Consider the following 27,402-nt stretch of genomic DNA (forward strand, 5'->3'; position numbering starts at 1 on the left):
CCGGAAGCGTCCGCGTAGACTTCCGAGCGGGAGAGAAAAGGATTGTGAGCGAACGACAGGTTTGGGCGGAACTTTCCAGCGGCCTCTCCCAAGGACAATCGATTTACCAACCACTGTCGGGAAAGAAAGGAAGTGGGGCGGAGGAGCGGAAACGTACAAGGGGTCCCGAGCGCGGGGTCGTCTGGGAGTTGTAGTTCGCGGTCCCGTGGCGCTCGCACCGGGCGGATGTAGCCCGAGAAGGCGGGCGGAAGCCGTACTCCTAGGTGCGGGATTCCCTGTCGAGGCCGTGGGTCCCAAGCCCCGCGGGCTTAGGGGTGGTGGCCGGGACGCGGCAGGTGGCGCTGGCGGCTTTCGGGGGCCCCAGTTCCCTTAGGGTGGACGTCAGGTGGGCGTCACCTCTGGCTTTTCCAGCATGCTTGGGCACCCGGCGGGCGGCAGCGGGCGCGGGGCCTAGGGATGATCTTCCCTGTCGCCCGCTGCGCTCTCCGCTGGCTGCAACGGCCGGGAGCCAGGACCTTGTCCCGCGCTGCCATGGAGGTGGCCTTGCGAGGCGTGCGGAAAATTCTCTGTGTGGCCGAGAAAAACGACGCGGCCAAGGGGATCGCCGACCTGCTGTCCAACGGTCGCATGAGGCGGGTAAGGAGGCGTATTTCCGATCAGCTGTGCGGGTGAGGGAGCTGTCCCGATCACCCAGCGGGACAGCGCGGCGAGCGCTGGGAATACAGACGGAGGCCGCTTCTCCCACTTCTGGGTCATTGCACTGGCTTCCTGTCTTCTTTTCGGACTGGTAGGCATTTAAAAGTGAAGACGCTTCACCCATGTGCTTGAAAACCTTGGCTCCTCCTTGCGCACAGCCGCGGTTCCCAAACTAGTCTGATAATCGGTACTAGCTGGGACACTGGCTATTCTGTGGGTTTGGGGTGAGACCAGGGAAGGCCGTGTCTTAACAGTATTCCCTGTGATTTGAAATTTTAAGTTATTGGGAACCCCTGTTCACAGCACTTTAACTGGGCGGTCAAGCCCTGTCCCAGCATTCCCAGCTAACCTGGCCCTCCCCATCAACGGCGCATCCCCTGGGTTCTGCGGCCCCACTGGCTTTACAGTCTGTAAACGCGTATTAAGAGGGCAGTACTACCTAGGCTATGGGATTAGAGGGAACAGCTGCCCTATTCCTACTAGTACAAAGTCACTCCCGAGAGACAGGCAAGTAAGGGATGAAAATTTGTTCTGGACACACTGGAGGTGCAAAGGAAGGGAAAGGTAAAAGAATTTGTAAAACAGGTGGCATGGAGATGATAAGAACTGATCAGGAAAATCTGTCAAATAAAAGTGGATTGCGAAATGGTTTTCTGGAGGCAGAAAGCAGAAGTTCCCTGCTCTTTTCTTCTTTCGAGATCTCAAGGTCCTTAGACCTCCATTTCTAGCTCGTGGAGAGTGGGAGCAAGAGCTGAGGTTGTGTCTGTAGAGTTCAGACCTCTGGCCCCTCACAGGGAGAACTCTGATAGCTTTCTCCCTAACCTTTCACTATTCAGATTCTGGGCAGCCAAAGTGACTTTAAAAAAACACAAGTGTGACTCCAGTAATCTCCCACTTAAAACCCACATTGCTTCTCTCAATTGATGCAGAACAAACATTTGATAAAAATGTAATCCCCTTCGTGATCTTACAGAATAGCAATCCTAAAGGAGCCACAAAGAACCATTGGTGCTAATAAATATGTTCAGCCAAGTTATGGGATACAAGATCAACGTACACAAATCAGTAGCAATGAACAATCTGGAAAGAAAATTTAAAAAAAAAACAATTCCATTTACAATAGCATTCAAAAGCACACTGAAAACTGCGACCTTCTTTATCTGGGTAGTTTTTTTCATGGTTTTATTTATTTATTTATTTATTTATTTATTTATTTAAATTTTTTTTTTTCCAACGTTTATTTATTTTTTTTGGGACAGAGAGAGACAGAGCATGAACGGGGGAGGGGCAGAGAGAGAGGGAGACACAGAATCGGAAACAGGCTCCAGGCTCTGAGCCATCAGCCCAGAGCCGACGGGGGGCTCGAACTCACGCGAGATCACTCGAGATCTCGCGAGATCGTGAACTCACCGACCGCGAGATCGTGACCTGGCTGAAGTCGGACGCTTAACCGACTGCGCCACCCAGGCGCCCCTTCATGGTTTTATTTTTATATTTAGAAAGATGCATCTTAAAGAATTCTGTAGATTTAGTGGCAGCAGTATGGGAGTTGATACAGATTACTTAGAGAAGGGACTTGTATTTTTTTTTTTTTTTCTTAGAGTGGACAGCACTGCAAAAAAGATCACAAAAGCAGGGGCTCCTGAGTAACTCAGTTAATTGAGCATCTGACTCTTGATTTCTTTGGCTCAGGTCACGATCCCAGGGTCGTGGGATCGAGCCCCGCGTCAGGCTCCTGTGCTGAGCCTGGAGCTTGCTTGGGATTCTTTCTCTCTCCCTCTCTCTCTCTGCCCCTCTCCCCCGCTCACATGCTCTCTCTCCAAAATAAAAAGAGAAGGAGAGATCACAAAAGCTACATTCTTGATCTATCAACCGGGTGTTTTTTCTTTCCCCAGACTCCGAAACTGCTCTAAGTTTGGGGTATCCAATTTCCCTGAGCACCTCACCCACACATGGGATCACACATAATTGTGTGCCACCCCAAAATGGGAATTACAGGGGGGCAAGTTTGAAATGTCAGGAAAGACATTTCACATCCTCGAGGCTACCACTGGTAGAGGAGACTGCCTGCTGGAGCTCTGGTTGTGGGATCACACACATGTTATCAGACGAGTTATTTACCTGGAGAGGATCAGAACGGTGGTTTTAGACTGTTCCCAAGAGACACAAGGGACAATGGATGTGCCCCTCAGGAGTCACTTGGGACTGGACTGGGGAAACGTACCTGTAAAAGTACTTTTTTTTTTTTAACGTTTATTTATTTTTGAGACAGAAAGAGACAGAGCATGAACGGGGGAGGGTCAGAGAGAGGGAGACACAGAATCGGAAACAGGCTCCAGGCTCTGAGCTGTCAGTACAGAGCCCGACGTGGGGCTCGAACCCACGGACCGTGAGATCATGACCTGAGCCGAAGTCAGCCGCCCAAACAACTGAGCCACCCAGGCGCCCCCCTGTAAAAGTACTTTTAATGCTGCTGTGGAGGACGGTGGGATCTATTCAGAGAGGGTCTGATTCGTCCATGCTCGCAGCTAAAGAATTGCTTTATAGACTGGTTTCCAGTGCTGACTGGGGCTTGTAGTGTTACTGGATTTTAGAGCCAGAGGAGCACTTAGAGGTAACTTTATTCAAAAATTGGGGCGCCTGGGTGGCGCAGTCGGTTAAGCGTCCAACTTCAGCCAGGTCACGATCTCGCGGTCCGGGAGTTCGAGCCCCGCGTCGGGCTCTGGGCTGATGGCTCGGAGCCTGGAGCCTGTTTCCGATTTTCTGTGTCTCCCTCTCTCTCTGCCCCTCCCCCGTTCATGCTCTGTCTCTCTCTGTCCCAAAAATAAATAAAAACGTTGAAAAAAAAATTTAAAAAAATAATAATAATAAATTGATGTTCAGAAAGGCGAGTGATTTGCCTGTGCCCAGCAGTTTTACAGGCGCGGTTGTAAGGCCAAAAAGTAGTGGAAGGATATGGGGAAGAGGGAGAAAGTGGGCAAGAGAATTCCGTCCTAATCCTTTCTCTGCCTCTAATTTGTGACTTGACCTTGGACTCGTCCAGGCTCATCTATTCGTTATATTAGCTGACCTCAGGGTTACCTTCTGGCATAAAAACTCCATGGACTGTACCAAGCATGTGCTCGTAACTGTTTTGAGGATCCTCTTGATAACCGGCCTTAGTAATTTAGCCTAGTTTTTATCTTTAGGAAATACTGTTATTTTTCAGTTATGACCACTTATCAAGTTTCTGCTTGATCGTTAGGCCGAGGAGTCGTTTGTTTTCAATGTAATTTATTTATTCTTGTTTTGTGTTGTAGAGGGAAGGATTGTCTAAATTCAACAAGATCTATGAATTTGATTATCATCTGTACGGCCAGGTAGGTGCTATCATGTTTCTGTCCTGCAGCTGAAGTGTGCTGCTGTTAGATCCATGGGCCATTTGGTATATGTTCCTCGAGTTTTTAGTTATGGCTGTAAAAATAGAAGCTGTTAACTACAGGTTGCCGCTGAACTGCCTGTACCTTAAGAGTTATTTCAGGGGGCGCCCGGGTAGCTCAGTCGATTAAACGTCCAACTTCAGCTCAGGTCATGATCTTGTGGTTGGTGGGTTCGTGCCCCATGTCGGCCTCTGTGCTGACACCTCAGAGCCTGGGCCTGGAGCCTGCTTTGATTCTGTGTCTCCCTCTCTGCCCCTCTCCCACCCACACTGTGTGTGTGTGTGTGTGTGTGTGTGTGTGTGTGTGTGTGTGTGTGTGTGTCTCTCTCTCTCTCTCTCTCTCTCTCTCGAAAATAAACATTTAAAAAAAAAGTTATTTGATCAAGAAGAACGAGCCTGGCCATCATAGAAGAAGTCACTATCTTTCAAGAATAATTGTTAAGACCTAAAGATCTCTGGTTACAAATGAATATTTTGTAATTTATAAGGAAGTCTCTTTTTAATGAAATATGGCCCCTTCTCTTTGTAACAAGGAAGAAACTAAAACACAGTAGTTTGAGGAAACTTTAAATCCTATAAAAGGCATCATGGTGCTAGAATTAGAACGGTCGTTAGTTTGGTATTTGGCTTCAAAGAGATGCATTTATGTTCATTTCTCCCCAACTAGGTTTTGTTTTGTTTTGTTTTGTTTATAGACTTAATGTTTTTTAGAGCCATTTTAGGTTTTTGGAGCAAAACTGAGAGGGGGCGGTACAGAGATTTCCAATAGACCCCTGCCCCCACACATACATCCCCCCCCCACCATGATCAACATCAGATCACCAGAGTAATGCATTCTTTACCATCACAATTGTACCTACACTGACACATCATAATCACCCAAAGTCCCTAGTTTACATTAGGGTTCTCTCTCGGTGTTGTGCGTACCATGGGTTCGGACAAAAGTAGAACATACATCCGTCATTACAGTATCGTGCAGACTATTCCCACTGTCCTTAAAGTCCTCAGCACTCCATCTCTTCCTTCCTCCTCACCTCCCCCCAACCCTCGGCAACCCCTTTTTTCTCTTTAACAGAAGTTCCTCCCTTTTATTTGAATGATGTGGCAAAATATAATTGCCGAAAGACTAACTCGAATTTTGTTATCCTTCAGAATGTTACCATGATAATGACTTCAGTTTCTGGACATTTGCTGGCTCATGATTTCCAGATGCAGTTCCGCAAATGGTCAGTACAATGCCTGGGGGAAGAACTTTCTGATTATTACAGTAAGTTGTGAAATGCTGCCGGGATTTTGAGGCATGTGGATCTTAACTATATAACTTCTAATACCCAGATGACTGTCTTTGTCCATTCGGGCTGGTATAACAAAATGTCATCAACCCTGGGGGGGCTAATAAACCATAGAAATTGATTTTGCCTGGTTCTGGAGAAGCAGGAGATCAGGGTACACGTAGACTGCTGACCTCTCACCATGTCCTCAGCTGGCGGAAGGAGGGAGGGAGCTCTGTGCGGCTTCTTTTATCAGGGCGTTAATCCCATTCATGAGGTACCACTCCCGTGACCTAATCGCCTCGCAGAGTCCCCACCTTCTAACACCATCACATTGGTATTAAGATTCCAGCATGTGAATTTTGAGGGGACAAACACCATGGAGACCACGGCAGTGACCTAAGATTAACTGAACCATTGTGAATTTTTACCGTGTGTTGAGCACAAACAACCACTTTGAAGTGTTATTTTCCTTAGAATAGCCAGACCTATTTCATGTAGTCGCTGTGTTACACTTATCCCATCGCAGACGTGCGTGAAAGGGCTCCAGGATTTCTTCTTAGCAGCTGCTGCTGTCACAGAAAGCAGAAAGTGCTTTGTGCAGAGGGTCATAGCCTTGCTTTTAATTCTCTGGCATTTTCCCGTGGGACTTCTGTTGGGGATCCATCCGTGAGCTCACTGAGCAATTTTTTTCTTGTAAAAATGGAGGACTTTCCATCCTGTGCTGAGGTTGGATGTTTTGTGTTTTCATCCTCTTTTCTAGGCACAGCTGCAATCCCCTTGTCCTCTTTGAAGCAGAAATTGAAAAGTACTGCCCAGAGAATTTTGTAGACATCAAGGTAGGATCTTTTGGAAGACATACAGCACTGGAGTTGAACAACTCCAGAGTGCAAAATAATTGAACTGTGATTTCTGTATTTTGAATGCATCAGAATTTAGAGATCACGTTTCCCACCAAACTTAGTGCCATGATTTTAAAAATTATTCCTACTCAGGGCACCTGGGTGGCTCGGTTGGTTAAGCGTCTGACTCTTGATTTCAGCTCAGGTCGTGATCTCATGGTTGGTGAGATCAAGCCCCAAGTCAGGTTCTGCACGGACAGCCTGCCTAGGATTCTCTTTCTCCCTCTCTCCCTCTGTTTCTCCCCCTCCCTGCCCCCTCAAAATAAATAAATAAACATTTAAAAATTCTTCCCACTCATCGTATAAATGAGGCCACTTATTTTTTATTTGTTTATTTTCAAAGATTTTAGTTTTAAATAACGTCTCCACTGATGGAGAGGTCACAACCCTAAGATCAGGAGTCACAAGCTGTACTGACTAAAAATAAGCCTTTTTATTAGTAGTGGTTGTTTAAATAAATCCTAGGAATAACACTGTTAAATGATTAATTCTAAGTGATGAATCACTAAATTCTATTCCCGAAACCAATACGACGCTATGTGTTAACTAATTAGAACCTAAGTAAAAAAAACTTGACACATCGAACAAGTTAAAAAACATTAATCCTAGCTTCCATCCCGAATTAGCATGGAGAGACAACAAAGTGTAAATGGTCACATGACAGGCGAGTTATGAGTGCTCAGGGCACCTGTAGCAGTGGTCTGCTAGCTGGGAAACCTTCTTGGGGTGAAACTCAATTAGGGATCAGTTTCGTTTTTGACCAGGACGTGATCAGAACCACAAGAGTTACAAGTGTGTGTCAGAGCTGAGGTTTAGGTCTTGTCACACTAGAGCAGGTGCATTAAACCCACCATCTTCTAGAAGCTCACTTTCAGGTCCGTGATTCTAAGCTGGAGGGTTGTGGTAGCAGCCTCGGCATCCTTAGTAGGAGCAGTTTCCTCAGATCGCTCCCTCTCACCAAGGCGGCGCATCCCGATAACATCACTGATGTTCGGTTTGGTCACACGTCCTTAGCGTAGAGGTGTCACCTCATGGCGACTGCGCTCTCACCGCTCTTCCCTGGCTGGGAATTTCAGAAAACTCTGGAACGAGAGACCCGGCAGTGCCAGGCCCTGGTGATCTGGACCGACTGCGATAGAGAAGGGGAAAATATCGGGTTCGAGATTATCCACGTGTGCAGGGCTGGTAAGTGACGTGGCTTCCGGGTTTCCACACGCTGGGACCGCAGAAGTAGATGGCTCCCCTGTGTGAGTGGGTCAAGGCCGAGTTCCTCCTTACAGACTCTCCCCGCTGGATCCGTCAGGCCTCACCAGCAGTGTGTCCAGAGCAACTTACTGAACCCACGGGAGCCTCAGCTTTCTGGAAAGTCAGGCCAGTCTGACACGGTTCCTAGGGTGGCACGAGGACTAAAAGAGTTACCGAGTGGCACAGACCCCGCGGCCCAGGGCTTGTTTCGCGTCAGGTCCAAGTAGATTGCCAGCTGCTTGAGAGCAGGGACTTCTTATACCTTTTATAAGTATAGATTGAATGTTTGCAAGAGAATGCATATGCCGTACGGACAGTACAAAGAGTAATTCTAGAATGTTGTTCATCTGCTGTATTCTTTGCATGCTGCCTGAATATTAATAAATACTCGCTGAGATGAATTTAAATGCCTTCAACGGGGCTAATGATTGCAGGTAACTTAGCGGAAGTGATGCACAGGTCATTCTCAGGCTTCAGAGAGTGGACGGTTTCTATTTTCCCTGAGTGTTTTTGTTGTGTTGAAAGCTGTAACGACTGCTGGGAATTTAAGTACGTTAACTTTCAGGGACAGTGTGTATGTCCTGTGTTATTTCCGTGCCAGGACATGAAATTCCCTTGTAGGACCTTCTAATTGACAACATTTTATTTTCCCCAAACATCTAAGAATGAGTGAGATTAGAATCTTGAGAGGCTCATAAGGAGAATAGCTGAAATTCACTTAAATAGCTAAAATTCACACCACTGTTACTTCTGACAAAACTAAGCTTAGCGGTTACAGCAAAGTTTCCTTCTTAGGTGGCTAGCATACTGTTAATTTCACCTAATCAGAAAATTGGGTGCCTCACAACATCTCGAAATGGCTTATCTTTCATTCAAGGTGGTTTAAGAAAAGCGAGCCCTTTATGATGGGAAGGCAATGTGGTTTGACTTTGATCTTGGTGACTCTGTTCCACAGTGAAGCCCAGTCTGCCAGTGCTGAGAGCCCGTTTCTCTGAGATCACCCCCCGAGCCATCCAGACGGCCTGTGAGAACCTGACCGAGCCCGATCCGAGAGTGAGCGATGCTGTGGACGTGAGGCAGGAGCTGGACCTGAGGATCGGTGAGCCACTGGCAAACTCCCCTGGGGGTCTGCGTGGCACATTGGGGGTTGGGTTATGAACCAAGAATGAGGCTTGTGTGTAGATATGTGCAGCTGGCTTTGATCTTACGGTCCACTGCTTTCTCCTTCCTTCCTTCCGTCCTCACTTCCTAGGAGCTGCCTTCACTAGGTTCCAGACCCTGAGGCTGCAGAGGATTTTTCCCGAGGTGTTAGCGGAGCAGCTGATCAGTTACGGCAGCTGCCAGTTCCCAACCCTGGGGTTCGTGGTAGAGAGGTTCAAAGCCATTCAGGCTTTTGTGCCAGAAATCTTCCACAAAATTAAAGGTATGGCCGGAGGAGTTGTTTACGGTGTAGAACCTAAGGGCCTGGGAAGAACCAGGAGCAAAAATGCCACTGATTAAATGTGTGAGTTTTTTAGTCTTGCTGCCCTTCGTCCCACCCCATTACGATGCTCAGAATCCACTTAGTTTCCTGAATGACCCATAATCCCAAAGGCGTGTTTCCTATTCCTTTGGAATTTCAGTGCAATGTGCTTTCTTCTCTCTGTCCCATCATATGGCTTCTCTGAGTCATGGCCTTCCTGTTTGTCCCCGATACAGTAACTCATGACCACAAAGATGGTGTCGTAGAATTCAACTGGAAAAGGCATCGCCTCTTTAACCACACAGCTTGTCTTGTCCTCTATCAGCTGTGCATGGAGGTAAGAGATATTTGGAATTTTAATGATCGAGGAAAACTGTTCTGGAAGTTCCCAGGCCACTCCTTCTGTGTTAGCAGAAGTGACCCTGTTCCCTTTTCCCACTGAACTGTAGCTTTCAGCTTGCATCTCAGGACCTCACTTTTAGGGAACCTGTAGGACGAACTCCATGAAAATGGTACTAAACGATGTGAAACCACAGGAGCTGCAGACCTTTTAGATAAAGGCAGAAATTTTAAGAAATACATAGCTGAAATCTCTCCCTAAAGTAGAATGCTGTTAGCAGAGGTCACTCAGGATCCTCTAGACCTGTCTGGAACAGTAGACTCCTAGAGCTGGAAGGGGTTTGGACAGCATCTGGTCCAGCTCCCTCTTCCCCCGGTTAGATGAGATCTAGAAAGATGAAAGTCACAAACGAGCAAGTTAACTTCATCCAGGGGCAAATGCCAGGAAGGAAAAGTAGGGGGAAGGAACAGAGACCAGCCTGGGGGGCAGGGAGGGGACCGTTCTAGGCATGGTGGTCACGGAAGGCCTCTCAGGGCCACATCTGAGTGAAGGCCAGAGTGATTAGCAGGAGACAGCCAGCCACAAGGGGGCCGGGGGGTGGGGCGGGTAGAGAACACGTGTCAGTAGAGAAGTAGAGAGAGCGGCCCATCAGAGGACCACAGGCCAGTCGGTGGCCGAGTTGCGACCCTCATACTGATCGTCCACCTTGTGGTGCCGCTGCTTTTCAGCCAGTACCTGACTGCTGGCTCTAACCTGGAGGCTGCACACAGTGGTGCCTGAGAGAAACTCTGAGATCTCTACTTTGATGAGTCACATGTGCTCCCGGCTGTAGCGCCCTGGCAGGTTTACTAATTGATTTGGTGAAGGGGGACCAATGACCGGTGAGCACCGGCTGCAGTGCCAGACACGCTTTATGTTACACTATCCTGTTTAGTCCTGATAGCGCCCGTGAGGGTGGCGATCCTGTCCCCGCCTCACAGATGAGGTGGGAGAGAGTGAAGTAATTTGTGCGCACTCTAAAGAGCCGGTAAGGGGCACAGCACAGCTAGCTTCTAGCATACCTGACTCTCCAGTCCTTCCGGAGACCACCCTGCGTCCAGGAGTCACTCTGTCCACGCCTCTGCCCTTTGACCCTAGAGGTCACAGAACTACCTGGCACGTCTCTGACACTGCACATTTACCTGTTCGAGAGAAGGAAACACCCCTGTTCGCTGGGGTGCGGTGAAGATGGTCTCCACATTGGGTTTTCCAGCTTGTAGTGTACGATTTCTCCGATTTCTAACTTGGTATCATCCTGACGTTTTAAAATGTAACACCGTGCACGTGTAGGTAGGAAACAGTGCTTAGGAGATGCACAGGCTGTCGTGTTTCGCGGGCCCTGGAAGGCACCTTGGGGCTTGTAAAGTTGCCCCTCAAAGTCTTGGTTTGAGCGGGAAGGTGGTGAGGTCTCCACCACACCGCAGGCTTCGAGCCCACCTCGCTCGAGGTGCTGTCGTGGCTGGAGCGGGGGCCTCTGCTCGTGGTGAGTGTCCTCAATGGTGAGCAAAGGCTACCGCAGGACAGCTAGAGAAGGTGCGCAAAGAGGTTAACGTGGCCTCTGCTTTTTCTGGCTCCCTAGGATCCCAGGGCAACCGTGGTAGAGGTCAAGTCTAAGGCAAAGAGCAAGTGGAGGCCTCAAGCATTGGACACTGTGGTATGTTCCAGATGACTGCACCAGGCGCTCTGATTGCCTGGTGCTGGGACCAGGTTTCTACGGCAGACGGTGGCCGGTGGCACAAAGCATCACCCTTCACGAGGCCAAGCGGGAAAGCCCTTGGGGAGAACAGAAACCCCAAAACAGAGGCTGCTTAGTCTTTTCGTGCTTTTTTAAGTTAATAAATGCAACGTAGCTGCTTTGTGTGGGGTTTGGCAAACAAAAAGAGGAAGACACGTCCCCCGTCATCCTTACGTAATCTCTGATCCAATGTGAGCATCTTCTCTTCCTGTTTTTTCTCATACACGTAATTTTTACATTGTTGTGATTAGGATAGCTTGTCTTTTTCTGCCCGAGCATTTCTCGTTAACGTGTGCCTAATCTATGTAAACGTTTTTTAAAATCTGTATTAAGAGCCTACCTTAGGACAGGGTTTCTCAACTTTTTAGACCCACGAAGAGCCACCCTGCTCGACACGAGTTGGAGTTAACTACCTTAGGAGTGCCCCTTCCCAGTCACCACCAGTCAGGACAATTCAGGGTACAGTTGCCGTCAGGATTCACCCTGGAGGTTGAACATACAGAACAAACAGGCTAAGAAACACGTGGGGATTGGTGGGCAGTGTGGTCTTTACCTTGGGCGTGGCCCAGTGTGTGTGTGTGTGTGTGTGTGTGTGTGTGCGCGTGTGTGCACGCACGCGCATGGGAGTGATTTGTAGGAATGACAAGGGGAGAGTTACAGACCGATTGCATAGGACAGGCATAAGTGTATTGGTCCTCACTGGTTAAATAGGCTTTGACATAGAGCCGCTGACATTGGTGGAATGTGACCAAGGGGAAGGACAACCGATGATCTCCCAGGAGTTTTTGAAGAATGGTATTCATCATCCAGAAGTTAGTAGGGCTCCAGTGGTTTTCCCAAAGTGTGGTTCCCAGACTGCCTGTATTAGAATCTGTGTATTGGCTTGCTGGTTAAAGGAAAAAAAAAAAAAATGCAGATTTCTGGCCTCTGTCCCAGCCCTCTTCTGTCAGAATCCCTAGTGCTCAGGGCCCGGGAATCTTTTCTCTTCCTAAGTGATTCTTGCTTCTGCCCATCAGAGCCTGAGAACCACTGGGTTGGAATCTGCCTCTGCCTGGCAGGCCCAGAAAGCTTTCTTTGCTACAGTCTTTCTCCCTCTGCGTGACAGCCGCTGGAGTGACAGTGGCCAGACATTTGTGAAGATGAGTTGTGTGGCTGTGTTGTGCCCTCTGACTCCCACACTGCACTCTAACTTGCCTATTGACACATTTAACAGGAGCTTGAGAAGCTGGCTTCTCGAAAGTTGAGAATAAATGCTAAAGAAACCATGAGGATTGCCGAAAAGCTCTACACTCAAGGGTAAATATTTGGGAATAGAATTTGGTGCATCTTTGTCAGGGTGAAGTATTTTATTTTGCTTCATTTTCTTTTAAAGATTTTATTTTTAAGTAATCTGTACACCCAACATGGGGCTCAAACTCACAATCTGAGATCAAGAGTTACGTGCTCCACCCACTGAGCCAGGATGAAAATATTTTCGAGCTTATGGGTAAATACGGACTGTCTAGATATCACCTGAGCTCTGAAGTAGAAGAATTTTGACATTGACTTTTCTGATGAGGAAAAGAGCCCGTTGAGTGAATTCACATCTCAGTGTTGACCTCTCAACAGTCCCCCCCACCGCCAGGGCCTTGGCACGTGGCAGACCACACCTTTAGTAGTCGTCTGCCATCATAAATCATCGCACTTCAGGGGTTGTGAACATCCCAGCACCATCCGGTGACGGTGTGGTCCATGCTGTGGACCGCTGTGGCAGCCACTCGCCACAGGTGACTATCAGGCACTTGAGATTTGGGTCGTGCGAATTGGGACATGCTGGAAGTTGTTGACATGCGCTGGGTTTCGAAGACTTGTATGAAACAAAAGGATGTAAATGATCTCGTTAATGCCGTTTAAGTGGCTAGTAAAAAATGGTAAATTACATGTAGGGTCCACATGATGGTTTGTTAGGCAGCATTACGCTTTCTATACCTGAAACAAATTCGTAGAAGCACACTCTGTTGCTGCTCTCAAGGCCATGGAGGGTCACTGGCAGACCGTTCATAGATCGGGCCAGGGCTGTGTCCCGGCCACACAACGGCTGGCAGGCTGGGCCTACTGTGTTCCCCGCCTGTGCTTCCCCTGTCGTTTTTCTTGTGGCTTCTTGGGGCATCTCAGCAAGAGAGCCTGCTGTCTCTCACCCCATCAGGGGGTCCCATCTGAGAACTTTTGTCAACGTAGGTAAGCTAGGTTGCCTTCGGTTGCGTTGGCTAGCTCAGATGGGACATTGCAGGTGCCACCAGGTGCTTTCAATCGAATTCGGTTGTTTCTAGAGCGATTCTAGCAATTTCTTTTTCTATTCGTTTGCCTTTGTTTTAGGTACATCAGCTATCCTCGAACTGAGACAAACATCTTCCCCAAAGACTTAAACCTGACGGTGCTCGTAGAGCAGCAGACCCCGGATCCACGTTGGGGGGCCTTTGCCCAGAGCATTCTAGAACGGGGCGGCCCTACTCCACGCAATGGGAACAAGTCTGACCAAGCTCACCCTCCCATCCACCCCACCAAATACACTAGCAGCTTGCAGGTTGGTTTCCCTAACTACCGCCTCCTAGAACCCAGGGGGAAGTGAAGGGTTAGCGGCACTTGAATTTACTCTGTGGGCTCTTACTTGAGGAACTGAGTGATTTTGAAATATCTCTCCATTTTAGCAAAGAGATGTCAGTGTCCGAATTCTGCTGCTTCAGTGTTCTGCTTGGTGTCCGTGAATCCCCACCCCCGGAGCAGGCTCTGCTGTCCAGCCCACTTCCCGCTCTGTCAGACCCCCTGCAGCTTTGCCGAGCCCCCCACACGTGGACTAGGAGGTTCGCCTGCCCTGTGCCCTTGCACAGCCCCCACAGAGCCTCCCACAGAATGGCTTGGCCTTCTTGGCCCCTCGTTAACTGGAGGAATCCGGCCTCCATCCTCCCCAGACTCGATGGGTTTCCATCGCCATCCTGACACTTGGATACTGTGACACCGGCCTCTTGTCTTTGGTCCGGTGGCTGCAGGGCTCTCGGGCAGCCTTGCCCTGCCGTGTGTCTTGCCTATTGTCCTTCCTCAGCTGGAGAATGAGCTCCAGGAGGGCCTGGAGGGCCAAGCTGGTTAGGCTTGTTTGACAGATGCAGGCTCCTTGCAGAGCTGAGCCACATTTGGTCCTTGTTTCCTTTTTTTATTAACACACATTGTTCTCTGGCCCTAAATGTAATACAGGTCCATTTTAGTTTAGAAAATTCAAAAGAATATGAGGAAGAAAAAAATTTGCCATTTCCTCATATGCCGAATTTTTTTTTTTTTTTAAATAGATGTTTGCTCATTTTTAAGAGAGAGTGTCTGAGCGAGGGAGGGGCAGAGAGAGGGGGAACAGAGGATCTGAAGTGGGCTCTGTGCTGACAGCAGAGAGCCCAGTGGGGGGCTCGAACTCAAACTGTGAGATCGTGACCTGAGCTGAAGTCAGACGCTCAATCAACTAAGCCACCCAGGTGCCCCTGAAATATTTTAAAGTATGATATTTAATGATTGCATAGATGTACCATAATTTCTTTTGCCAAATCTATTTTTTTATTGTTTATTTATTTTTTTTTTTTGAGAGAGAGAGAGGGGGCACACGTGCACAACCGGGAGAGGGGCACAGAGAAAGAGAATCTGAAGCAGGTTTCAGGTTTCAAGCTGTTAGCGCACAGCCCGACATGGGGCTTGAACCCACAAACCGCAAGGTCATGACCTGAGCCAAAGTCGGATTGCCAGCCAACTGAGCCACCCTGCTCATCTGCAGGGTGCAAAATCACCCCTGCAGAAAGCACCCCTGCAAAATCTGTTTTTTAAGATTGCTTTCAACTTTCCAAGACCTAATAACCACTGACCTTTGTGTAAATATCTGTGTGGACCTTTCGTTTCCTTTGGATCCATTCTTAGAATTATTGGCTATGAGTATGAGCATGTTACAGGCTTTGACAGATTGAGCCTCGCTCAGTCCTTGATTACTTCACTGGTAGAAAGTCCCATGAACCTTGTGAACGGGATGGTGTAGGGCTGCTGGCTGTAACTTTACTGTGTCTTCTACACAAGGGATCCCTTATTAGTTTATTATGTTTTTACCTTGTCTCCTCCCTTGGTGGGGTTTATGTCAAAAGAAGCACCTCTCAGTCTGGAAGGTAGGATGCCTTCCTTGCTTATCCTCACCTGATTAGGGTTGTGTCTAAGTCCACAGCACACAGCGGGTATGCCCAGCGCTCCGTGCTGCTGCGGGGGCTACGGGAGCCATGTGCCCTGTTTCATGTGGAACTTTGGGCTGGAAGGTGGCCTCGGCCACGTCAGACTACTGGTGGTGCTGCGATCCTTGAGAGGCTATCTTCTGGAGGGAGTTTCAGACCCTTTCTCTTTCTTCCTAGGGAGATGAGCAGCGACTCTATGAGTTCATCGTTCGTCATTTCCTGGCTTGCTGCTCCCAGGATGCTCAGGGACAGGAGACCACTGTGGAGATCGACATCGCTCAGGAACGCTTCGTGGCCCACGGCCTCATGATTCTGGCCCGAAACTACCTGGATGTGTACCCATATGACCGCTGGAGTGACAAGGTACTAAAGCACAGGCCCGGTCAGGGGCCAGAGGCCACGTCTCACCCCGTGGGCCTCGGGGAAAGGGGAAGACAGCCGTGTTCCCGACCCCAGTGCCGTCTGATGGAGCGGGGCCACGTTCTTTGAAATGGAAGTTGTCTTTTGCCTAAGTGCCACGCGGAATGATATGACGCTTCTGCTGCTCTCTGTAGACCCTCCCTGTCTACGAGAGAGGCTCCTGCTTTCAGCCCAGTGCTGTGGAGATGGTGGACGGAGAGACCAGTCCCCCCCAGCTGCTCACCGAAGCCGACCTCATCGCCCTCATGGAAAAGCACGGCATTGGTCAGTAGCTTGCTGTCCTGGTAGCTGGCAGCTCCGGCACACTCCGTACGGGCCAGGCACCGTGTCTCTTCTGGTCTTTGCCACAGTTCTAACGTGGCCATTATATTCTTCACCCCCTTTGTAGCTGAAGTGAGGCTTAGAGAGGTTAAGAACCTTGGTCTGAGTAAGTCCGCACATGGTGCTCTTAACCACTGCTTTACAGCAGCCGAATGAGGACATCGATGTGTCCCAGGACTCGGGGGCGGTGCGCTGGGAGCACCCTGGCCAGGTCCTGTCCGTGGACTTAGGATATTTGGCCCACACAGGGATTTGCTTCTATTTTGAATAAGTTACCAACATTTAAGGCCTGAGAGATTCCACATAAAAAATCCGTGTCTTCATCTTGCGAGGCGTCGGGTCTGGCAGCCCGCCCCTTCGCGCCCAGAAATGGAATTGGAGTTGAATTGGAGTGGTGGCTGTCCCTTCCCCATCGCTCACACTTGGCTCCGCTCTCCGCTCGTTACCTGCCAGGCCCCCGCGGGGTCTGAGTTTGCTGCCACACGCGGCCGTGCCCTTGGTGTTCCTTAAAGCATTCCTCGTAACAGTATGGGAACTGGAAATTAGGTTAAAAGGAAACCGGGCCAGAATTGGCTTTCCCGGTAAGCCCCGTGGCCCAAGGTTTACAGGTGGGTCCCTCGGGACAGATCTGCCACCCCTCGTCAGTTTTCGTCACGGCTCTGTCATGGTCTCCGGCAAACCTAGTTCAGAGGGGCAGCGGCACGATGGAGAGGGAAGTGGATGGAGGGGAAGTGGGAGTTCCCTGGGCGTATTCCTGGGGCACAGCCGCCCGCCCTGGGGCACAGCCGCCTCACTACACAGTGGGTTTTGTAGTCCTGGGACTTAGGAAGGAGTGCCCTCCTGGAGTCCTCTGGCCATTGCTGTACTGTCCACAAAGTTGCGGGGTTCGCTAAAATTAAAGTTCGTTCACCCATCAGGATTCACTCATTAAAAATCTGAGGCTTCCACAGCTAGATGTTGGTCTAGGCCCCGGAGACACAGACAGGAATCAAGCCTGGTCATTCCATTCCCCCAAGGGCTCATCCAGCGGGAGAAAGAAATCAAAGCAACACTTAAGTCCAGCCCGATGGGCTCTGGCAGGGAGCGGGCAGGGGCCTTAAACCTCATAGGAAGGATTCCTGGCGAGTGAAGGCAAGCCAGGCACCGGCCGAGTCTGTAGGAGGACAGAGGCTCAGGGAAGCACATGGCACTGTGGCCGGGGGTGTGCGTGGAAGGTGAGGCTGGGAAGATGACTTGAGCCTCACTGCGGGGCCGGCGTGCCTGCCTAACGAGCTTGGGTGTTGGCCTGTGGCTAGCAGAGCGCAGTTTAAGATTTCTGAGGAAAGGAGCAAGGACTAATTTTTGTATTTTTATTTCTTTTGAGAGAGAGTGAAGGAGGGGCAGAGAGAGAGAGGGAGGGAGAGAATCTCAAGCAGGCTCCACACTGTCAGTAGGGAGCCTGATGCGGGGCTCGATCTCACAAACTGAGATCACAACCTGAGCCGAAACCAAGAGTCGGCCACCCAGGTGCTCAAGAGAGCTACGTTTTTTAATATGTTACCAGCTTTTAAAAAAAAAACCTAAAAATGTTACCAGCTTTATTGAGATATAATTCACATACCACACACTTGACTGATGTAAGACGTACAAATCAGCGTCCAGTATATTCACAAAAGTGTGCAACCCTCCCCACAATTAAACTTAGAACGTTTTCATTGTCTCAGAAAGAAACCCCGTGCCCATTAGCAGTCACACCCTATCCCCCCTTCTCTCCAGTCCCTCCAGTCCTGGGCAACCACTCATCTTTCTGACTAGAACGATACGGCGTGTGGCCTTTTGTGACCGGCTTCTTCCACTTAGCGTGTTCTCAGGGGTCATCCACACTGTGGCGGGAATCAGTACTTCTTTCCCTCTTGGCTGGTGCTGTCCCGTTGTGCAGGTACACCACGGTTTGTTTATCCATTCCTCAGTCGATAGACTTTTGGGTCCTTCCCATTTGTCCCGGTGCACATTTGTGTCCAGGTTTGCGTGTGGACAGTTTTCGGTTCTCTAGGGTAGATAACCTAGCAGTAGAATTTCTGGGTCCTATGGTAACTCTGTGTTTACCTTTTAAGGAAGTTCTGGACTGTTCGCCGTTTTACGCTCTGGGAGCAACGCTTGAGGCTTGAGGTTTCTCCGTGCCCTCGCCAACATTCGTGGTTATCGGTGCTTTTTGGTTATACCCATTCAAGTGGGCGTGAAGTGGTACCTCTGTGGTTTTGATTTGCATTTCTCTGATGCCAGAGCTACATTTGCAGAGAACCCTTTGGCCACAGCATAAAGAAGGTGTGGGTGGAGGAAGCAGCCAGAAAGGAGGAGACCGAGCACATTGCACTGATGCAGATGACATGACGTGGGCTCCAGCCGTGGCTCTGCCACATGGAGCAGAGGAGACGCAGGAGTTGTGAAGCTGACATTGACAGCTTAAGTGAGGAAGTGGATGCGAGGGAGAAGTGTGGTTTCTGCGTGGGCCGGATGCGAAGGGAGGTGTCTTACCGAGAATAAGAAGTCCAGGCAGAGGAAGGTGCCCACAGGACACCAGGGCGGGGGGACGGTCTGCATCACCCCGAGTAACCAGGACTGGCTTTCAGGTACTGATGCCACTCATGCGGAGCACATCGAGACCATCAAAGCCCGGATGTACGTCGGGCTCACCCCGGACAAGCGGTTTCTGCCCGGGCATCTAGGCATGGGGCTTGTGGAAGGTAAGGAGGAGGAGCTTGCGGGGGTTTTGGCGGAGCCGCGTAACTAAAGTCCCCGAAGGTGTCGCCCGGGGCCACGTAGAACACCGCTCTTGCCCCTGCAGGCTATGACTCCATGGGCTATGAGATGTCCAAGCCCAACCTCCGGGCTGAGCTGGAAGCTGATCTGAAGCTGATCTGTGAGGGGAAGAAGGACAAGTTGGTGGTTCTGAGGCAGCAAGTCCAGAAATACAAACAGGTTTTCACTGAAGCAGTGGCCAAAGCAAAGAAGTGAGTCCGGATCCTACTTGTGTGCGCACGCGGTCATTTAGCTCTGCTTCCTGGGCCGTAACCTCTCCCTGGGCAGCGGGAGCGGGTGGGGGTGATTCAGCAGAAACCGGGCGGCGCGGCTCCTCGCGCCTCGTGAAGTGTGCGCCACGGGTGGTTAGATGTCCTCCGGCCAGTTCATCACAGCCGGCGGTGTGCCTGGCAGGGCCGTCCCCATGCAGCTCCTTCCCCTTCGGGCTTTCCTCCCGAGGGTTCCCCTTCCCCTAGAGCTTCGCCAGCATACAAACGGTAATCGGAAAGATCTGGTCCGGTCATGCCAGGCTATTGGCGCCAGATAGAGATGCCATTCTCTTGATTTTAATTGTCCTGAGTTAACAGGCAGCACAGCTGTGGGGCAGGAAACCTAGTGCTGGTGTAGGACACGTTTGCTCTGTGGAGTATTTTTTGGAGGTGCCACGCAGCAAGCGGCACGTGTGCGTGTTGTTAGACGCAAACCTGTTTTCTACCCCATGCCAGTTTGGCAAAGAAGCGGATGAGCCGGGGCACCCGGCGGGCTCTGTCGGTAGACCATGTGACTCTTGATCTCAGGGTTGAGTTCGAGCCCCGTGTTAGGTGTAGAGATTACTTAAAAATAAAATCTTAAAAGAAAAAAAGAGAAATGGATGAGCTAGTTTATTTATTTTTAATGTTTATTTATTCTTGACAGAGAAAGAGAGACAGGGCATGCGTGGGGGAGGGGCAGAGAGAGAGGGAGACACAGAATCCGAAGCAGGCTCCGGGCTCCGAGCTGTCAGCACAGAGCCCGACGCGGGGCTCGAACTCAAGGACCGCGAGATGATGACCTGAGCTGAAGTCAGACGCTCAACCAACTCAGCCACCCAGGGGCCCCAGGATGAGCTCATTTAAATGTAAATCCAGACAGACAGACACTTCTGGAGTGCATGCTAGGACCCTGTGCAGTTTTGTTTGGTGCGGGGCTGGTGACAAGGCAAAAAGTACCTGCCTCGAGGCTGGATCACTCCCGGGAGCTGCCAGGAGCCAGAGAGGAGCCAGGGCCGCTTGGCCAACACAGCTCCGTCTGCCTCCGTTCTCCGCATCAGGCCTGCGGGGAGCAGCCCGCCGGTTCCCCTGGTCACGCTCATGCTGTGCGCACGTAAGAATATCGTAAATGTTTTGCTCTTCCTTCAGATTGGACGAGGCCTTATCTCAGTACTTTGGGGAAGGGGCAGAGGTGGCCCAGCAAGAAGCCATCTACCCAGCCATGCCAGAGCCCATCAAGAAGTGCCCGCAGTGCAACAAGGACATGGTCCTCAAGACCAAGAAGAGTGGCGGGTCAGTGCCAGACTTGTCCCCGCCGGTGCTCACCCAGCACTTGCTGGGTTGGCCATCCAGCCCCCTGCAGGGCCCTGTCGTTTCACTTCTGTGTCTGTCTTTATTTGTTTGTGTATTTATTTATTTATTTATTTATTTATTTATTTATTTATTTTTAATGTTTATTTTTGAGAGAGAGAGAGAGAGAGAGAGAGAGAGACCGAGTACTAGTGAGGGAGGGGCAGAGAGAGATGGAGATACAGAATCCAAAGCAGGCTCCAGGCTCTGAGCTGTCAGCACAGAGCCCGACACGGGGCTCGAACCCACAGGCCGCAAGATCATGACCCAAGCCGGAAGTCGGCCGCTTAACTGACTGAGGCACCCAGGCGCCCCTCTGTGTCATTATTTAAAGGCAGGCCTGCTGCTGCCGGCCCCTGCACTAGGTATTGGAGGTAGAAGGCTAGCTGACAGGGACCCGGCCTTGGAGTCGTGACATGACCTGGGATCCAGAGGAGGTGGGGGATGACGGCAGATTTGCGTCCCTTGTGGATCAGACGCCGCCCACTCACCGTGTGGAGGATGGTGGAGGAGCATGAGCTGAGGACCCCGTTGGGTCTGAGTTCAAATCTCACTTCTGCCACACACAAGTTTTGTGCCCCAGAGCAGGTTACTTAACTACTAAGCGCCAATTTTCCATAAACCTGGGGCGGTGGGGTCTACTCTGGGAAGGTGAGGGTTTGGCGTCATGGGTCAGAAGTCTAGTAGCGCAGGGCCTGACGTGTTAGAGATACTCAGTGGCGCTGCTTTTCTTCTTCCGGCTTTGGCGCTGATTTGGACCTGGACGTGCCACATCCCTTCTCGCTCTTAGTGCAGCAGTGGGTAGGCAGTTTGTTGCGAGGCTCCCCAAGGCGGCCCCTGGCCGCTGGCAGGTGTTCACAGCAGGAGTGGGGAATGGAGATGGTGGCCGTCATTTATCACGTGCCATCCCCATGGGGGGCACAATGCACGGTCCTCGACGTACATTCTGGACTCCATAACCACACAGCAGGGTGGTGTTTTTACCTCAGTTTCGTACGGAGTGGAGGCTGAGGCTTCGTGGGCTGAAGCGACTCGTCTACAGCAGGCAGCCCTGGGGAGCGGGAAAGGCAGAATTTGATCCCAGGTCTTCGCGGCCCTTCATTCCTTTGCCCCCTTTGGGCTGCAGCCATGTGCCGCCTCTGTGCTGCCACGGGAGCAGGTGGCATCCCCGACTACTGACCCGTCACTGGCCTGGGCAAAGAGAAGGCCAGGCTGGCTCTCAGAAACCAGAGGTTAATGGGCCCAACTTGGCAGTGGGCAGCAGGTGCACATATACGAGCCAGTGCTGGTACAGGCTTCGCCCAGTGCGGACTGCCACATGCGAGGGCTTAGTAAGTGCTGTGCTGTGAACTCTGAAGTTCTCCGAGTGCTTGAGTCACCGGGGGGTAGGCGGGGGGGGGGGGGGGGGGTCTGGGGATTGTCTTGTGGAATTTACCACTCCAGGGCTTATCTGATAGTTGCCGTTTCTCAGTGGATTAACTGTTTGAATAATTGGGGTTTGGGGTTTGGTTAGTTTTCCCCTGGTCTGGTCGTACCCAGGCATGCTCAAAGGACATCGTAAACTGTGTTCACGTTGGCTAGTCCAGCCCTAAAGTTTCGTGGCTGGAAGCTGTAGGGAATTGTTGGCCAAGGGGCACCTGGCTGGCTCAGTCGGAAGAGCACACAACTCTTGATGTCCGGGTCGCGAGTTTGAACCTGACATTGGGTGTAGAGATTACTTAAATAGATAAAAACCTCAGAATGATGTGGTGCAGGTGTCCTGAGTAAAAGCTCTTTCATCAGACAGATAGGGTTCTATTCCCAGCTCTCTTACTCACTGCATGTGCATCCTTGGGCAGGTTTCCAGACTGTTCCCCACCTCAGTTTGCCCCACTGCAAACTGAGAGTGTCAACGGTTTCCATCAGAATTGTCGTGTGGAGAAGTTGGGGAAAGTCTGAGAGCACACAGCCTGGAACCTGAGCAGCACCTGAGCAGAACCCTCAGGTCGTGGCCTTGCTATGGCCCGGGTTGGTCAGTGGGTTGTTTTTTGGTTTTGTTTTATTTATTTGTTTTGAGAGAGAGAGAGCGCGGGCATGTGTGCAAGAGCATGGGGGGGGGGGGGGGGGGGGCGGAGAGAATCCCAAGCAGGCTCTGTACTGACAGTGCAGAGCTCAACTCAGGGCTCAACGCCCCCCCCCCCCCCCGAACTGTGAGATCAAGACCTGAGCTGAAACCAGGTCGGAAGCTTAACTGATGGAGCTCCCCAGGCACCTTGGTTTGGTGCTTCTAAAGAAAGCAGAGTCAGCAATACGTATTTCTTTTTTTCAGGAAGGTGGGAGATAAACGCAGGCTAGTTTTTCTCATTCAGTACCAGCGACTGTGTATCCATTTACGTGTCCTTCGGAAAAATCAAGATCTCCCTTAATCAACTGAGGAAAAGTCTCCCTGCCAGATGGGTGACAGTCTAGGAATGTTTATTTCCTGCATGCAGTCTGGTGGCTCCTGCCTGACCCCGCTCCCTCTGCCCTCCAGGTTCTACCTCAGCTGCACCGGTTTCCCAGAATGCCGATCGGCCATGTGGTTCCCTGACTCTGTGCTGGAGGCCAGCAGGGATGGGACTGTGTGTCCGGTTTGTCAGCCGCACCCTGTTTACAGGTGAGCTGGCCCCTGAGTCGGCTGCAGGAAGAGCACAGGTGGGAGGGAATCTCCCGGGACTTTCATTCCTAGACTGCTGCGTGGCCGGGGGCGAATCGGTGCTCTCAGCAGCAGCTGGGTTGGCAGTCCTAAATCGGTCTGTGTCCCTTCCCTTTCCAGCTAGATTGCTGCCAAGTAGGGCATGGGGAAGAGAATATTCGTGTGTCGGCCGTGGCTTCCAGGCTCCTCCCAAAGGCCCAGAGCCCTCGTGTAGAACCGGTCCTCAGACCTTTTGGCCATAGGACCCCTTACACTGGTAAAAATCATTGAGGAGCCCAAAGAGCTTTCTTTGTGGGTTAAGCTCATCAATAAGCTTATCAATTTAGATTAACTTATCTAATTAATCAACTTACCTAATTAACTTAGGTTAAGCTTATCGATAAGCTTATCAATTTAGATTAACCATCTAAATTAAAGTGGAGGCATTTAAAGACATATGTATTAATTTTATAATGCATACACTGCATACTGACATAAATGGCATGTTTTTACTTACTTCCAAAGCAGACCAAACAAAACAAAACAAAACAATGCATTGTTTCCCATTTCTCTAAGTCTAATGTCTGGCTTTAGATAGGAGACTGTTGGACTCGGGCCTCTGCTCCCAGGCAGTGTGCTGGGCCCGTGGCATGGGCTGTGGCCTTTGGCAGAGCCGCATGCCTACAGCAGGGAAGGATGACCACTGTAACTTCCTAGCCTTGTAACAAAATACCTTGAAAGGGCCCGGGAGCCTCCAGGAGCCTGAGAGCCGCTGGTGTTACAGGAAGTGAACCTTTCAGAGACTTCTGTATTTTGGTGATTAATTGGGATCTTAGATTTCCCCTGCCTCCCCCTCTGCCCTCGTGACAGCTGGACGGGCTAGCGGTTGGCAGGTGGCTGGCGTGGGCTCCTGGGGCACCGAGGGGAGGCCCAGGGTGGGCGCAGCCCTTTTCGGACCAGAAGACTTACAGCTGGTGGTTCATGCTTTCACTCACTTTCTGGCCTCACTAGGTTGAAGTTCAAGTTTAAACGCGGCAGCCTTCCCCCGACCATGCCTCTGGAGTTTGTGGGCTGCGTCGGAGGATGTGATGAGACCCTGATGGAGCTCCTGGACCTAAGACTCTCACGGGGTGCCCCCAGAGCCAGCCAGCCAGCCAGCCAGCCCTCTAACCACCTGCAGGCTAGCCAGTCCCTGAACAGAATCGACAGCGCCCCCCGGGCCCTGCCACCACCCGCTGCCACTGCTGAAAGTGACTCTGTGACCTGCAACTGTGGCCAGGAGGCCGTGCTGCTCACCGTCCGGAAAGAAGGTCCCAACCAGGGCCGGCAATTTTATAAGTGCAACGGTGGCGGCTGCAACTTCTTCCTGTGGGCCGACAGCAGCCCCCCGGATGCAGGGGGGCCCCCCCCCTCGGCACCAAGACCCTCAGGTGGCTCGGCAGGACGCCCGCCTGGCCCAGGGCATCGCCGGGGTGGGTTTGGCAGACCTGGCGACGACAGCGGAGGGGGCACGTCGTGCCTGTGCAGCCAGCCCACCGTCACCCGGACGGTGCAGAAGGACGGGCCCAACAAGGGGCGCCAGTTCCACACATGCGCCAAGCCAAGAGAGCAGCAGTGCGGCTTCTTCCAGTGGGCGGACGAGAACGTGGCCCCAGGTGAGACGGGACGTGTGTAGCCGGGCCGGGGGCTCTGCTGCGGTTCGCCTGGCGTCCACCTCCTAGAGCAAGGGCGGCCCCTGAAGGGAGGGCGGGGCAGCGGTGGGGCCGGCAGGTGCGTGCGTGGTCTTCATGCCAAATTCAAGGCCCACAGAGCTGCCCACTGCGCACCCGGCACTACGCTAGACACGCTATCTGTGCATCGTCCACACCCACCCACCCCCACCCCCCACCCCTCCCCACCCCCGTCAGCTCAGCACGTGCTCACGGTTGTACAAACGGGGCAGCTGAGTCCCAGCGAACCCCCTCCACTGGGGGTCGCACCGCAGCACAGCCCGAGGTCGGCCGGACCGCTCGGCTCTGCGCTCCTCTAGCCTCAGTAGGCTTGCAAGGTCCTTGTCTTCAGCTGCGGAGCCTGGCCCTGGGGATGTCTAGGAACCTGCCCAGAGTTACATGGTTTGGGCCCGGTAACTGGGTCTGGTGAGAACCACCACCCAGACGTTGGAGCAAGGCAGATCACGCGCCCGGAGGCACTTGGAAGCGGTCCCTGCCCACCCCAGTGCGCGGCAGAAGCTTAGTTGGTACCTGAGAATAGCCGAAAGGCCTGTTGTCGGACAGAGCTGGTCCCAAAGCCTAGCTATAGAACCTTGAACGAAGGGCCCGGCCTCACCGCCTCAGTTTCCTTGGTGAGCTGGGCACTTGCCTACCTTCCTTAGGGTTCCTGTCTCAGAAGAGTTGAGTTAAGTCTCAGACGGTGATTCTAACACACATTGCCAGCTCTGCTTGTACAGGAAGAACCCAGAAGGCTGGGGAAGGCGCAGGGCTGGCTACCAGTGCCCGAGGGGGCTGGAGGCAGCCACTGCCACGACAGACTCGGTTTGCAGTGTGTGAGAGGTGGTCCAGGAAGTGGTGTCTGACGTCCAGGCCAGCTGATAAGTTGTCCGGGTGACACAGGGCGGTCCAAACTAAGAGGCCCATTTGAGGGCTGGAGGAATCCAGAACTCCCGTTTCCTGGCACGGACGGTGGGGAGCAGGTTGTTGGTCACAGGCCTGCTGGGTTTTGCTGCTTCTCCATGTGGCCTCAGGCCAGTTGGCAGGATGTTGCTTCTGTAAAGAAGGCCTGTGTGAAGTGACAGTAGTGCCCTCCTTATCAGGATAGTGATGGTGGGCCAAGGCCTTCAAGGACACAGGGTCATTTAGGGAGTGGTGTCGGGGCAACGGAAGGGGGGGACACACCGTGTGCGGCGAGGAGGGAAGGGAGCCTGGCCTGTGGGCGGACGTGACCATACAAAGGCCAGAGGGACGCCCTCCGCCCAGTGCTGGGACCTGTATTTCTGGCCACTTGTGTGTGTCTGTTCCAAAGTCAGCCTTCCCCTGACTCTTCCCACAGGGAGTCTCGGAGTCCAGACCTGGCCAAGAGGCAGGGGCTTCCAGGGGCCAGAGGCCAGAAGCAAAAGAGCCCGGGCCACTTCCTCAGACACGGGCTCCACGGCCAAGAAGCCCCGGAAATGCAGCGTTTGCCACCAGCCTGGACACACCCGTCCCTTCTGTCCTCAGAACACATGAGGCAGGGGAGGGGAGAGAAAGCCATGTCCTCACACCTGCCCCTTCCGTCTCAGGAATAAGCTGTTTTCACCAGGACCAGGCTGCCCTTCGCTGCCCTGGAGGCTTTGCGGAAAGTGGCGGCTTTTGGAGTCTCGCCGCCTGTCATGCTCGGGAGTCCGGATCCGGACCGCTGTCTCGAGAAGTCCCGTCTCTGGTGGACGGTGGCTCCCCACCTGGGCTTCTTGCTGCTGGCGCCGCAAAGTATTTACCAGCCGGGTTGGTGCGTCCCGCGCTGTGGCTCCAGGCAGCCTGGAAGGGGCTTCGCCCACAGACGTTCTGAGAAGGGGATGGGAGCGGCTCTTGTTCTAGAATTGTGTCCGTGGGAGCGGCTCCCACAGCTTGTGTGCCTTAATAAAGAATTCCGTCCCTCTCTTCTGGTGGGTGTGGTGCAGTGTCCCGTGAACGGTGGCGAGAACGACAGCCACAGACGCCAGCCAGTGCTCGGGGGGACCTCTCACCTGTCTCTGGCCCCCTGTGCCTCTCTTCCCGGCCCCTGCCCGTCCTCCCTGTCCACACGGCAGGCAGCGAGCCCAAGCGCTCCCAGCCCCACAAACGGCTTGCCCCGCAGAGCAGAGACACGATACGAGATTCCGGATGCTTCCACGCTTCGCAGAGGTGGCCGTGTCCCTGGTCTGTCTTTACAAAACCCTCTGAATGATACATAACCGTGTGGTTTCTTTCACTGGTTAGAAGAGAAGCAGAAACGGGGTGTGAGTTGCCCGGAATTGCAATGCTAGTAGGTGACGAAGTGAACTGCCCTTGGGTTTTGGACTCCTGGCCCTGTACCGTTCGGATTGACTGACAGCTCCGTTCCCTGCCTGGATGGCAGCGGGCAGCGTTTTTGTAAGAGCAGCGGGTGGCCCAGAGTTGCTCGTGGAGCGTCCGGGCGGCGGGGTGGGTCACGGCCCTGCTGTTGTGCTTTGTTCCCCTCCCCCCAGCCCTCGGCAACACCAGTCTACTTTCTGTCTTGATGGTTTTCCCTGTCCTGAACATTTCTTATAAACGGAATCACAGAGCATGCGACTTTCTGTGGCT

The 27,402-nt window shown here is 51.9% G+C and overlaps 1 protein-coding gene across 1 annotated transcript; it reads left to right on the plus strand.

Annotated features, from left to right (window-relative positions):
* Window positions 1-17: 17 nt before the first annotated feature.
* On the plus strand, window positions 18-27,390 carry TOP3A (DNA topoisomerase III alpha). Its single transcript, XM_047833575.1, has 19 exons — window positions 18-636; window positions 3,996-4,055; window positions 5,267-5,340; window positions 6,149-6,224; window positions 7,364-7,472; window positions 8,488-8,631; window positions 8,785-8,955; window positions 9,231-9,331; window positions 10,953-11,027; window positions 12,322-12,404; window positions 13,464-13,671; window positions 15,515-15,700; window positions 15,892-16,021; window positions 18,688-18,801; window positions 18,903-19,068; window positions 20,254-20,397; window positions 22,967-23,089; window positions 24,119-24,762; window positions 26,153-27,390. Exons 1-19 carry the CDS (start codon window positions 457-459, stop codon window positions 26,326-26,328), a joined length of 2,964 nt encoding a protein of 987 aa, XP_047689531.1. The 5' UTR covers window positions 18-456; the 3' UTR covers window positions 26,329-27,390.
* The last annotated feature ends 12 nt before the right edge of the window (window positions 27,391-27,402 follow it).

Source organism: Prionailurus viverrinus, chromosome E1, assembly GCF_022837055.1.
Source record: "Prionailurus viverrinus isolate Anna chromosome E1, UM_Priviv_1.0, whole genome shotgun sequence".
In the NCBI taxonomy this organism is placed as follows: Eukaryota; Metazoa; Chordata; class Mammalia; order Carnivora; family Felidae; genus Prionailurus; species Prionailurus viverrinus.